At 36.8% G+C, this 13,743-nt stretch overlaps 1 protein-coding gene across 3 annotated transcripts in view; it reads left to right on the plus strand.

The window, feature by feature from the left end:
• TTC17 (tetratricopeptide repeat domain 17) overlaps window positions 1–13,743 on the plus strand; it is a 116,640-nt gene that overhangs the window by 48,572 nt on the left and 54,325 nt on the right. For all 3 annotated transcript variants that reach the window (XM_077863665.1, XM_077863663.1, XM_077863664.1), the window contains exon 16: window positions 3,121–3,307. In XM_077863665.1, coding sequence (XP_077719791.1) covers window positions 3,121–3,307 — 187 coding nt within the window. The remainder of the gene's footprint in view (window positions 1–3,120; window positions 3,308–13,743) is intronic.

Genomic DNA, 13,743 nt, shown 5'->3' on the forward strand with positions numbered 1-13,743 from the left:
GACGTCTACCAAAAGATTTAGGACCATATATGTTGCCATCATCAAGGTTGGAAAGTATTCATTTCATGTGTAGCTTCACCAGAATTGGGCAATTGAATTAACTGCTAATTTTTATTATCATTGTTTATTAGAGCCAGGCACCATACTGATCACCTTACATGTGATAACTCACGTAACCCTCCCAACAACCCTGTGAGATAGGATTTACCCATTTGATAGATAAAGAAACAGTAAAGAGATTTACCAAAAGTCTCAGAGCTTGGATTTATTTGAACTCCAGGAGATTGGCCACAGAGCTCACATTCTTTGGCCATGTCCTAGTGCCTCTGACTTAACACTTGCAAAGCAAGTTTACTTTTAAAAAATTCACTTCTGTGTTGTAACATAAATTTTTGATTACAGCATGAGGTTTAAACCTATAACACCTGGGATCAAGAGTCGTATGCTCCACCAAATGAGCCAGCCAGGCATCCCTTTAATTGTATTTTTAAATTAAAAGTTTGTGTATGCATTTTGCTTGTTTTGTTAGAATTTAGGTTTTTTTTTAACTTTTAAAATTTGATACAAACTATTTATACAGAGACTTTAACTCTATCATACATTAAAAATAATTTCTTTTTGTCTTTTAAAAATAAAAATACCCTTAAATTTGCCCATCATTTCTCTTTGGTTTTTATTGTTAAGTTTAAGGTATCCTTACAAGAAATTTGAGAACAATTAATTCTATTTTTTTTTTGCTGTCTGCCACTTCTCTTTTTTTTAAGATTTTTATTCATTTATTTGAGAAGAGTGAGTGAGAGAGAGCACAAGTTGGGGAGGAGGGAAGAGGAGCAGAGGGAAAAGGAGAAGCAGACTCCACTGAGCAGGGAGCCAGACACAGGGCTCAGTCCCAGGACCCTGAGATCGTGACCTGAGCTCAAGGCAGGTGCTCAACCGACTGAGCCATCCAGGCACCCCTCTACTACTTGTCTTTAGATAGTTGACTCAAATGGACTAAAATATTTTCCTGTGTTGTCTTCTAGATGATTTGTAGTTTTAACTTTTACATTTAGGTTTGTGATCCATTTCAAGTTAATATCTTTTGTAATGTGAAGTGGGGATCAAAGTTCATATCACATAAATACCCAGTTGTTCCAGCACATCTTGAAAGCCCTAGCATTTCCCTCTTGAATTACCTGTCAGCTTTGCTCTGAACTGCACACTGCTTTATCCAGCAGCTTACTTGACCATCTCCATGTGGATGTCTAAAACACACTTTAAAACTAAAGGCCAAAACTAAACTTATACTGTTCCAGTCTTCTCAGTCTTTCCCATTTCAGGAAACAGTAAAGCTAGTAGCTCAGGATGAAAACTTGAGCTTTCTCCTTCTCCTTCTCCCAGAGTAAATTCAGTCTATTAACTAACCTTGCTGATATTTTCAAAATACACCTAGAATTGTACTATTTATCATCATCTCCACTGCTGTCTGATCCAATACACCATTATCTTTTCTCTGAGTTATTTCATTAGCCCCCTGCCTAACTTCTCTACTTTTGGCTTTGTCCCCCTGTAGTCTATTAGTAATACAGCAGTCAGTAAGATCCTCCTAAAAAGTCACATGTTGTCATTTGTTCAAATCTCCGCAATGGCACTCCACATAATTCATAGTAAAAGACAAGAATTTATATTAGTGTAGAAGGTCCCGCTCGACCTTCTTACTTTTCTGACCTCATCCCCATGAAATCACTCCTTTGCTCATTCTGTTCTAGCCTTGCTTACCTCTGCAGTTCCTTGGACATACTAGGCATGTTCCCACTTCAGCCCCTTGGCACTTTCTGTTCTCTCTGTTTGGAATACTTTACTCCACCAAGATTCTTCATAATTTGCTTCATCTCCTTAAAATCCTTTAAAATTCTAACTTTTCAGTAAGTCTTTTGCTTCCTAATCTACTTTAAATGGTACTGCGTTCCCCACTCTGGTCTCTTAACATCTCTTCCCTGCTATGCTCTTCTCCATCACATTCTTCTCATACTTGTGTGATACCCCCATGGTTTTGTGACCTTTGACTAAAACATCCACAAAGGCAGGGACTCTCTTATTTTCTGCTGTATCCCCAGTCCCTAAAACATTGGTAAACACTCAGTAGTTATTTTCTGGATGAACTGATGAGAATTCACTTTTTTCCCAAATATACTAACTAGCTTTATCTCAAGATATTTGCACAGCCATCATTCTGGCCATAGTAATAAACACTTTATTTCCTTTAGTAAAAATATAAAGACACTTTGAAATCTAAGTATGGGCTTTAATTTTGCATCTGGGAATAAGCCACTAAGTAAAATTTTAAATGTAATCTTAGAGCTGCTTAGATTGTGCCTCTGTAATCTGGAATGTTTTGTGCATCGTTGCCTTTTATTCTCTTACTGATATCTCTGATAAATAAGAGTACATACATCTGTCAAAAGATAGTTGCAAGAATGTTCGTAGTAGCTTTGTTCAAAATAGTCCAAAACTGGAAACAGTCCAAATGCTTATCAATAGGAGAATGGATAAACAAAACTGTGTATTCACCTGATAGAAGTAACCCATCATTAAAAAAAAAAAAAAAAAAACCTGACACACAAAAAACATTCAGTTTCTTAAACATTAGATACTGTATTGAGTGAAAGAATCTGCAAGAGGGTACAGATTATATATCCATGGAAAGGAACATGCTGTTTGATTCTATTTATATGAATTTTAAGAACAGGTGGAGCTAATGTATGATGATAGAACATCACTACAGTGGTCACATCTGGGATTGGGGTTGGGTTGCCCAAGGGAATCTTTTGGGGTATTAGAAACATTCTAAATGTTTCATATCTTGAGATGAGTGGTGGTTACAGGGATATATACACATGTAAAAATTCTTTGAACTGTACACTTAAGACTAGTGTATATTATACACTATATGTATATGTATCTTAGTAAAAAGGTAAAAATAATTGTTATAGTGTAGAATTGGCTGATATAAATAAAATGGACAGTCAGCCATTAACTATTATGGGATAACCTAAAAGAAACCAAAAGACATATACTTTAAAAGCTTTATAACTTTCAGAAAACATTAATTCACTAACATTTTTCTGATTTTTTTTTCAGCCCCTGACATTTTTAAGCCTAGGAAATGCTTACCTTGCTCTGAAGAATATCAGTGGGGCACTTGAAGCCTTTAGACAGGCTTTGAAATTAACCACCAAATGCCCAGAATGTGAAAACAGCCTCAAGTTGATACGCTGTATGCAGTTTTATCCTTTCCTATACAACATCACCTCTTCTGTTTGCAGTGGTAAGCAACTGGTAAATGTTGGCAAAATGACGAGCTTAACCAGGGGTCATGTTCTGATCAACAGAACACAGAAAATGATTTTTTCCATTTTCCCTAGGGATTTTACATAATTAGTATAATTCTAGATGTATGGGAGGAAATTAATTCATTACTTACCATATAGATGCCTTAGGATATTGTGCTTAACTCTCTCCCAGAAGCCTAGTTGAGAAAGGCTAACTAAAGTAGATTCAACTAAGATTGATAGACTGTGACTTTTTTTTTCTGCTCCTCAAAATCTGTGGTGTTTCTTGATGACCAATATTAATGATAAAGGATATATTTTATATCCATAAAGACAATCTACAGTAAGATTTGAAGCAGATTTTCTCTCCTCCTTCACTGAAATACACCCCTTTGCCTTTCATTGAAAGTGATCCAGATCCTGACTGCACCTTTCAAGTAGCCCCTGACATTAAGTGGTCTCTTCTTGCATTCTTCCACTTTGTCCCACAGCCACCATGGTATATGCATGTGCGTAGGTGTGTCCATCTGGGTCAAAAAATTTTTTTGAGTTAGTATCTGAACTATTGTAAATTCATCAGTTAGAACTCCTTAAATGTTCCATTATATTTAGTTATTTACTTAACTTCCACTCTATAAGAATAAAAAAAGTTTGATGTGAATTATGAAAGGTAAGGCTTACATAAATGGGGATCCTCAGAACCTTGCAGTGATAGAACACATAGCAGGTGCTTTGTTAATGTTCCAATAAGATTGTAATATTCAAGCAGAGCACCATCAGTCCATCTCCTTCATTTAAGGGAAAGAAAATCCCTCAAACTGGTTTTCCAGATTCACTGTACAAGACTGCCTTAGGATTTTAATGAAATGATAAGCAGTGCTTATATTTTTAAGTATCAGAGCATGATTTCTTTAATGAAGACACCAAAAGTCTAGCAGCAACATAACTCTGTAGCTCGGTTGTGGATGGGTACTGAACATAATCTAAACTAGAGTTCTTGCATGAATGCTGAAGGCCTAAGACAGTGTGTTAGCAGTGCAGGAGTCCTACACGTTCATGTTTGAGCCCTAGCTCTGCCATTACTGTATTTCTAATCCCAGTCTGACTTGTGTCATCTATAAAATGAAAGGGAAAATCTGTCCCATAGACCTGTTGGTAGGATTAAGTAAAATCAGTATCACATGATAGGTGTTAGGTAAAAGTAAGCCATTAGAAATTCATAATAGATACAAAATACTTCAGCCTTAAAGGAGCGAGTTATGAATCTTTTATCTTCTCACATAATTTCAGAAAATATGTAATGGTCTTTTAAATTCCTTAGATGATGTAACAACAGCCTTGTAAGCAGAATTTCACTTTTTTTGATGAGCTGCTTTTATTAATAGAGTCCCTTATATTTTTTACATGCTGTCATCTCCCTTGCCTCTCTTGATTTCTTTATTACTGAAAAGAAAAATTGTGTATATATAGTGATCCTTTTCTAAAAAGCCTTTTCTGTAGTAATATTTTACATGCTTTTTTTAATATTTTACATGCTATATAGATATAGATATAGTGATCCTTTTCTAAAAAGCCTTTTCTGTAGAAATATTTTACATGCTTTTGCTTAGGATTTCATTTTATGTCACTCATGTCAAGAGAGAAAATTCAGTTGTCTTGAGCTTTTTCCCCAGATAATAATTTCAATTAGCTCAGGAACCTAATAACCTGAAACAAATCTATGAAGTTGTAGTATTGTAGTTTTGGTTGTCCAGGTATCCCACAGTTATTACTATTATTAGATCCAGTACAATAAAAGAAAATAATTTGACTAGGGAAAAAGGAATACTTTTTTTTAGTTGTTTCAGCAAAAGCTCATTAATATTTTTTTTTAATTTAGCCCTTTTACGTTTCAATTAATTACCTTAGAAGATAATCTACCGTCTGCTAACACCTCAGTAAACACTGGTACCCCCTGATGGATAGAAATGTATGCGATAGCATTTTCTAAGTTTACGGTTTCATTGATAATACTGAGTTCATTTCAATATTGATTTTTTCTTTGACAGTGTTTTTGCATTACTTTTTTCCACCAGAATCCTGTGCATTCACAGTTGCTTTGCCAAGTTCCAGCCTTGAAAAGCTGCAACTTCAAAGCAACAAGTATCTCCACAGAAACCATGAACAAATTATATTTGAAAATGTAAACAGTTTCATGTCCTCTAGCTATCTCTGAGCTTTACTAAATGGTTGATGAAAAAAAGAGGAAAACCTCTGAATAATGACCATTTCTATATCCTCAGATGATTGTCTACCTTTTGCTTTTTCATTTTTGCAATATTGAAATAAGCTTCATAAAGTTAACTTACTTGTGTGACACATTATCTGTCTGAAGTTTTTATTATGACAGTATAAAGTTTTCAAGATATTAACAAGGCTTATGATTCTTTTTCCATATAGTAATCAAGGAATTCATTTGATTTGTATTAAAGACGAATTTCAGCTGCCCTTACTCCCTTCCAACCTAAGTCACTCTCTTGTGAAAGTTTGTTTGAAAAGCTACCAGTTTAAAAGCTTTTCAGATAAGCTTTTCTTCAAGATCAAAAATAACTAATTACTCGTAGAAAGGCTTTCTTAAATAATTTTTCTGACAGCTATTGTTAATCCTCAACAAATTGTTTTCTTTAAAGATCCATGTTACTGGGATCCCTGGGTGGCACAGCGGTTTGGCGCCTGCCTTTGGCCCAGGGCGCGATCCTGGAGACCTGGGATCGAATCCCACATCGGGCTCCCGGTGCATGGAGCCTGCTTCTCCCTCTGCCTGTGTCTCTGCCTCTCTCTCTCTCTCTCTCTCTGTCTCTCTCTCTGTGTGACTATCATAAATAAATAAAAAATAAAAATAAAAAATAAAAAAAAGATCCATGTTAGTAATTATTTTTATAGCAGCTATAATATAGTATAATCTCTTGAGTAGTATGAACTTTTTTTTTTTTTAAGATTTTATTCATTTATTCATAGAGATGCAGAGAGAGAGAGAGGCAGAGATACAGGCAGAGGGAGAAGCAGGCTCCATGCAGGGAGCCTGACGTGGGACTCCATCCAGGGTCTCCAGGATCACACCCTGGGCTGCAGGCGGCGCTAAACTGCTGCACCACTGGAGCTGCCCGAGTAGTATGAACTTAATGATAAAATTGTAGGCAGTGTGTTTAACACGAGCAAGTATTTTATTGCTTTTCATAAGTGATCCTGGAATTTTTCACATATATTTTCAGTTTAAGTTTCTTGGAATGTCTGCACGGGTCATGTATTCTATTACCTTTCAATACTGATTCATTCAGCTTAAAAATACAGAATCTTATAAAATGTTTCCACTTATAAAGACTTTTAGCAAAACGTGTCAATGCATAATTACATATCTGACAGTTTTTCCAAAATTTTATTAATCTGGAAATCATTTTACTGACTGCCATGTGTTGAGGTGTGTTATGTTCTTATATAGCATGTCCTTGACATCATCTCTTTCTCTCTCCTTTGAATAGCATTTAAGAAATTCTTCTGTTTTATAGGTAGTTTTATGTCACTACCCCAATTTCAAAGAGGCTGGGGAGGAAAACTTAATAGATTGATTTTTAAATTGTCTCCTCCTGAGTTGACTATTAAAAGAGAAGCCAGCACTTTCAGTTTTGATTAAACATTTTTCTTGGCAGTTATGAAATACATGCTGTTTTACCACATTTCTTGGTTTGTTATTTTACAATTTGATTTAATAACTTCAATAGAACTGAATGTGCCACTTTATTAACAAACTCATTCTTCAATAACAACATACTTGGCTCTTTTTAAAGTAATATGAAATCTGTTAAATAAGCTTCCAGTGCTTTTGAGTATGTGTAAGTTCTTTTCAGTGCCCAGCACTAAAAATAGGACTTTTCTTTTTAATTGGAAAAAAATAAAGGTGTCACAAAGAATGAAACTTCATGAAGTAACGATGATGATCTTCTCTAAGGGCCAAAAATGGAAAATAAGTTTTAATAACAATATAAGCAAAATGATTAAATATTGAATCTGTAGAGAAGTCCAGAAATACATGTAATGGATTTTCCAAGCATTTATTACTCCAGAATTTTTTTTTAATTTTTATTTATTTATGATAGTCACAGAGAGAGAAAGAGAGAGAGGCAGAGACACAGGCAGAGGGAGAAGCAGGCTCCATGTACCAGGAGCCCGATGTGGGATTCGATCCCAGGTCTCCAGGATCGCGCCCTGGGCCAAAGGCAGGCGCCAAACCGCTGCGCCACCCAGGGATCCCTCCAGAATATTTTCTAAATACTTTTCCTTCAGCCTCATTAATTTGCAAATCAAAAAGTTATATCTAACAAAGACCTTTTTTACTATTTAGGCAGTCTAGGTTATTTTATTATTATTATTAGTCTCTGTATGCATGATTTTACTTTTATTTTTTAGTATTTTTCATCCAGTAGTATGTTTTTTTTTGTTATAAAACATAAGACCAATGGTAGGTCATATTTATTAGATTTCATTTACATGAGATGCTTACAGGTATGCTACTGGCAATGGCATTGATATTTGCTGAGTATAATTAAGCATCTAATCCACAATTTCCCTGGTCTTTTCATAATTCACTAGGACACATACCCACTTAAAAATATTGACCCAGATCTGTAGAAATGATGGATGAATGTTTTACAGTAGAACTCAGACTTTAATCCAGTATGCTTAGACTTAGAATTTTATGCAGGTTTTTCTATAATATTTATATGAAAACTTTCACCACTAGAGAAAAAAAAAAATAAAAGAATTTCCAAATCATGTATGTGAGCTTTAATATCTGTTGCAGTGTATAGAAGGATTGTCCTGTGTGGTCATTGCAGTATTTCTGTATGGTAGTATCTATTTACCTAGATCTTATCTCCTTTTATAATTTGTTTCATTATCTATGGTTTTAGTCTGTTCTTGAACCTAAATATCTATAGATTTAGAACTTGTAGCTTAAAGCAATTTTATCTGGAGTTTAGATATTGAAGAAAAAGAAACCTTGCATTTTGCTGCCCTCCTGTGGACTATCCAGCATATGCTACCTGCAATTAGGGACCTTTGCTTTATGACATTCTTCATAAAAATTAATGAAGGTGTCTGCTTTAAAAAACAAGATATAATCTTAAAGATCCAATTTTTATAGCATTTTTAATATGCTACTAGTTGACATCACTCCATGTATTTCTGTATGAAGAATTAAAACTTTGATTAATTTACTACAGATTTCAAAATCCTAAAATGCAAGCATATTCTGGAACCAAGGCAAATGTAACGTATGTAATTTGTTTAGGTTTTCATATTTCTTTACTAAAAAGGGCTTTAATTATTTGGTTCACAGATAATCTTTTGACAAGTGTCAATGTGGTAGGGAGGAACAAGAAAAGGTCCCTTTTTATGAATCTAGAAACAAAGATTCTGAGTTACTCAAGTGTTACTCAGTGGTAGAGCTGAGACTAAAATCTGAATCCTTTGCCTTCCAAGGCCAGTGTGGTTCTTGCGCATAATTCTGTTACTCCCAACAAGTCATAACCTATGCCACTGCTATGCCTGAAATAATTTGGTACTTGTAGATTCTTGAGATATTTTTATAAAAGTGGTATAATCACTGTACTTTTTACGTCATCACTCAAAACAGATAGATACATCCTTGTATAAAACATGAACCTGAACTAGATTATGGGGGCAGTCATAATCCTAAAAGCTCACCTGAAACAGTCCCTTTCAGTTTGGCAAGTTGCCTTCTGAATTTTGTGTCATTAGATTGCCCTATAGCCTTGGATTGTACACAGATCTGGTGGCTGTATTTGCATTTTCATTTTTTCATTTAAGAAAAAATGAATTTGGATGGTAGATATAACCTTCTAAAGCAAGAGGATGTTTTCTTTTAGCCTAGAGGAAACTTGAGTGTGGCTTAGTTGTTCATTCATTTATTCTTGTGTGCCAGGCACTATTCTAGGAACTAGAAGCAAACAGAAAAAAACCCTCCAGGTCTTAGGGAGCTTCATTCTAGTGGAGAGAAACAGAGAGCAGATGATAAATATAATAAAGAAATTATTTAATATGTTAGAAGATAGTGCTAAGGGGAAAGCAGAGCAGGAGGCCAAGTGAGATTCAAAGTGGACTGTTCAAAAAGGCCCCACTGAGAAAGTGACATTTGAGCAAAGACTTGAAGGAGGTGAGGGTTTAGGCCATGCAGACATACAGCATAAGAGCATTGCAGGCAGAGAGTAGTTGTTGCAAAAGCTTTTGCAAGGAACAGCAAGAAAGCCTGTATGGTTGTAGTGGACTTGTGAGAGTTCTGAAAGCAGAGATGAATGGGAGGAGGAGAGAACCATATGTTTTCTGCCTTGCAGACCATTCTAATAATTTGGGCTTTTATTCTAAGATAAAGATATATGATTTGAAAGGTTTAGGGCAGAGAAGAAAAACGATCTGATACACATATTAGCAGGTTTCCTCTAGCTGCTATATTGAAAATAGATAGTGATGGGGTAAGGGCAAAAGCAGGAAGACCAGTTAAGATGCTGTTGCAAAAACAGGGGGGAAAGATAGTATTGCCTTGGACCAGCCAAGTGAAAGTGGAGGTGAGAAGCTACCATTGTATTTGGGATGCATTTTTGAAAATAGAACCAACAAGACACTACCAGAGGAAACGTGGGAAATGGAGGAAAGAGAAGTCATGGGTGACTCCTAAATTTGGGACCTGAGCAACTGTTGCTATTTAATATTTGTAATCACCATTGATGCTGTTTAAAGAGATAGTAAAATCTGAGGAAGGAGCAGGTTTAGGGAGAAAAACAAGTTTGGTTTTATAAGTGTTAAGTTTACATTGCTTATTAAATGTCTAAGTGCAGGTATTAGGAGGCAATTAGATATATGAGTGTCATGATGGTCACGGAAGAGCCCCAGGCTACAGATGAAAATCTATGAGCCATGGGCCTATGGGTGGTGTTTTAAATCATGAGCTTGGATGAAGTTACCTCTGTGGTTAATATAAAAAGGAAAGTAGGTCAACACTGAATTACCAGGGCATTCCAGGCAACATTAAGAAGCTGAGAAGAGAAAGCTAGACAGTGGTAATATCAGGCAAGTATCTTGTCCCAGAAATGAAGAAGGTGTTTTGAGAAGTGATCGATTATATCACTATTGTTGTACCACACAGTTGCTTCCTAAGAGGTTGAGTTGGTTGAGGACAGAGAATAAGCCATTGGATTTAGGAAGATGGAGGTTGTTGGCAGTCTTCTAAAAGTTTGTATGAAATGGGTTGTGAAGGAGGTGAGGAGGTGGAGAGGGCCAGCAACTCTTCCAAGAAGTTTTGCTATAGTGAGAAGCAGAAAAAAGGGATGGAAGTTAAAGAGGGATGTGGGATTAAAGATAAATTTGGTTTTGGTTTTGTTCTAAAAACAGAAATTTTGCAGAATGTTTGCATTGGACTGATCCGTAAAGGGGGAGAAATTAAGACTCAAAAACAGAGAGAAGCCAACTGTAGAAGCAGAGTTCTTGAGTAGATTGGGAGGTGGGATCCAAGGCACAAATGTAGGGTAGGGATTGTCTTTAGGTAGGAGCAGGGGCAATATATAGGTATAGGTGTGGACTTTTGATTACTTCTCAGTGAAACAAGAGGCCAGTAGTCAGATCAGAGTGAAGAGAGGCAGAGGGTGTTGTGGATAATGTTGGCAGTGGGCTCAGAATGGGAGTTGACCAGAGAAGTGCTAACTTTGGTAACTGCATAAATGTCAGTGTCATTAATTAAAAGAGAAAATACGGAAAAGAAAGCATTTATACATTGACGTAAGGCTAGATAGACATGTTCATTTAGAGATGGCTCTGCTCCCTCAGAATGTGCAAGGTGAGAGGAAAAGGCCAAGAATGGAATCCTAGAAAATACAGCATTTAAGGAGCAGAGCTAGTGAAGGAGTAGAGGGGTATTGGGAAAGCCAAGGGGCAGCTAGGTCCTGAAGGTCAGAAGAACAGAGTTTGAGAAGGAAGAAGAAATTGATAGTCTGTCCCATGTCAGTTCCCCAAGTGTCATACAGATATCACGAGAATGCACCAGCTTTCAGGTGGGACTTAGGTTAACATTTTTAAATAATTTTAATATTTATGGATTTTTTTTAAGATTTTATTTATTAGAGACACAGAGAAAGGCAGAGACAGAGGCATAGAGAGAAGCAGGCTCCGTGCAGGGAACCCAACATAGGACTCGATCCTGGGACTTGTAGATCACGCCCTGAGCTGAAGGCAGATGCTCAACCGCCAAGCCACCCAGGCGTCCCAATATTTATGGTTTATTCTGATGGGCATTAGGAAAAATACATAACTAGCACATCAAACCTCTGGTTTATGAAAAATGCTACTGATTTCGCCTTTTAACACAATATAAGATTAAACAGAGAGTCCCTCTAAAGAGAAACATTATGTAAACAATGTGCTGGTACCTACAGAAAAATCAGCAGATGAATAGTGTGGAAGGCTCTGGGTTTAACAGTTTAGAAAGTCATTGGTGACTTCATTTTATCAGAAGTATTTTTTGTAAATGGGGAGATAGCTACACTAAAACAACAAGAATAAAGCTTAGGATAATAGAAGTGTTAAAATGAGCTCTTACTTTTAGAGCTTTGGCACAGTTTCTAAACTATACCTCATGTTTCAGCCTGTCAGTCAGTGACTAAAATAACTTTAAAGCAAGTAGATAATGATACCAACAAACATTCTTTAGAAACACATTAATAATAGGTTGCAAATAAGGAAGATTTTTAAAAATTCACCTGTTAGAAATATTGAAAATAACTATTTTTGGAATAAAATAGAAAATTTTGCCAGGTGAGTGAAGCAAGAGGGCACCCATCGGGAGGGTATTCCAAGCCTCAGCATGGAGTGTACACAAAGCAAGTGATTTTATTCTCAGTGGCCTGTGGGAACTGAATCACTGCAGTCTTGTCTGATGTTCCAGGAGGACCGAGACCGAGGGTAGCAACGGAGCTGTCACTATAGACACTTCAGTAACACTTCTTGACGTCAGAGAGGATGGGATGGCGCTGGAGGTTGTTACTCCGTTATGGAATACTTTTTTATTCATTGATCTAAAAATAAATGTATAATATCTCTGAATTACAGAGCTTAACACTTGAGGTGTGCAAATGGTCTCTACTAGTATTAGGGTTACTATCTTGAGTCTCCAAAAGGAAGTCAGTTCTATTTTCGGGTACTAAATTAAGTTTAGAGCACAGTTCTGCTTCCTTTCTGCTCTGTGCATAGTGTGAGGATACCCACTGATGACGTCATTAATCATATTTTATGATCACTTATCTACAGATGGGGTTGGAAGTTATATTTAAACATCTTTCTTTTAAAAAAAAGGGGGGGGGGGAGCAGCCCCGATGGTGCAGCAGTTTGACGCCGCCTGCAGCCTGGGGTGTGATCCTGGAGACCCGGGATCGAGTCCCACGTCGGGCTCGCTGCATGGAGCCTGCTTCTCCCTCTGCCTGTGTCTCTGCCTCTCTCTCTCTCTCTCTGTGTCTATGAATAAATAAATAAAATCTTAAAAAAAAAAAACCGTTGTTTAAAAAAAAAGTTAAAAAAAATAAACATCTTTCTTTGTATGTAGGCTCCATTCTACATCAGGAGCTTACTGTGATTTCCTGCGCCCATGCCACTATGGATAAAGTGATTATACACCTACAAGAACATACAAAGGATGAGCAAGATGGGGTCTGTTTTATCGAGCCCTTATTTAGTGTTGAACAAGACTTCTTTTTTTTTTTTAAGATTTTATTTATTCATGAGAGAGAGAGGCAGAGACACAGACAGAGGGAGAAGCAGGCTCCATGCAGGGAGCCCGATGCGGGACTCGATCCCAGGACCCCGGGGTCACGTCCTGGGTCGAAGGCAGGCGCTAAACCGCTGAGCCCCCCAGGGATTCCCCAAACAAGACATTTTTAATATGGTCTGTCACTGCAGCTGTACATCAGTCTCCTGATAGGAAGTTCATAGTCCTAAGTTCGGCATACTTCATTGGTTGCTGTCTTTCTTTTTAAATCTTCAACTTCCATTCATCGTTGCTCATGTTTTTAGAGAGATTTTGCCGAATCATACAGCAAAACGTTTGCATGACCTTCCCCATTCAAAAAGATTATTCTAAATGCAGATATCTCTCTCTCTCTCTCTCTCTCTCTTCCTCTCCCTCTCTCCCTCTCCCCCCCACCCCCATCCATTCTGCATTGGTAGAATGGGCGCTTTTTTTTTTTAAGTGATTTGTGCCTCAGTAAGTTCTTATGTGTTCTGTGAGCTAACTACTTGAAATGAATTCCCAGTTTTGAAATTTTTGTTTCACACAATGAGCACTAAATCTTTAAACCCCTTTACAAATGTAATCACTGAATAATGTCTACTCTGT

This window comes from Canis aureus, chromosome 21, assembly GCF_053574225.1.
Source record: "Canis aureus isolate CA01 chromosome 21, VMU_Caureus_v.1.0, whole genome shotgun sequence".
Taxonomy (NCBI): domain Eukaryota; kingdom Metazoa; phylum Chordata; class Mammalia; order Carnivora; family Canidae; genus Canis; species Canis aureus.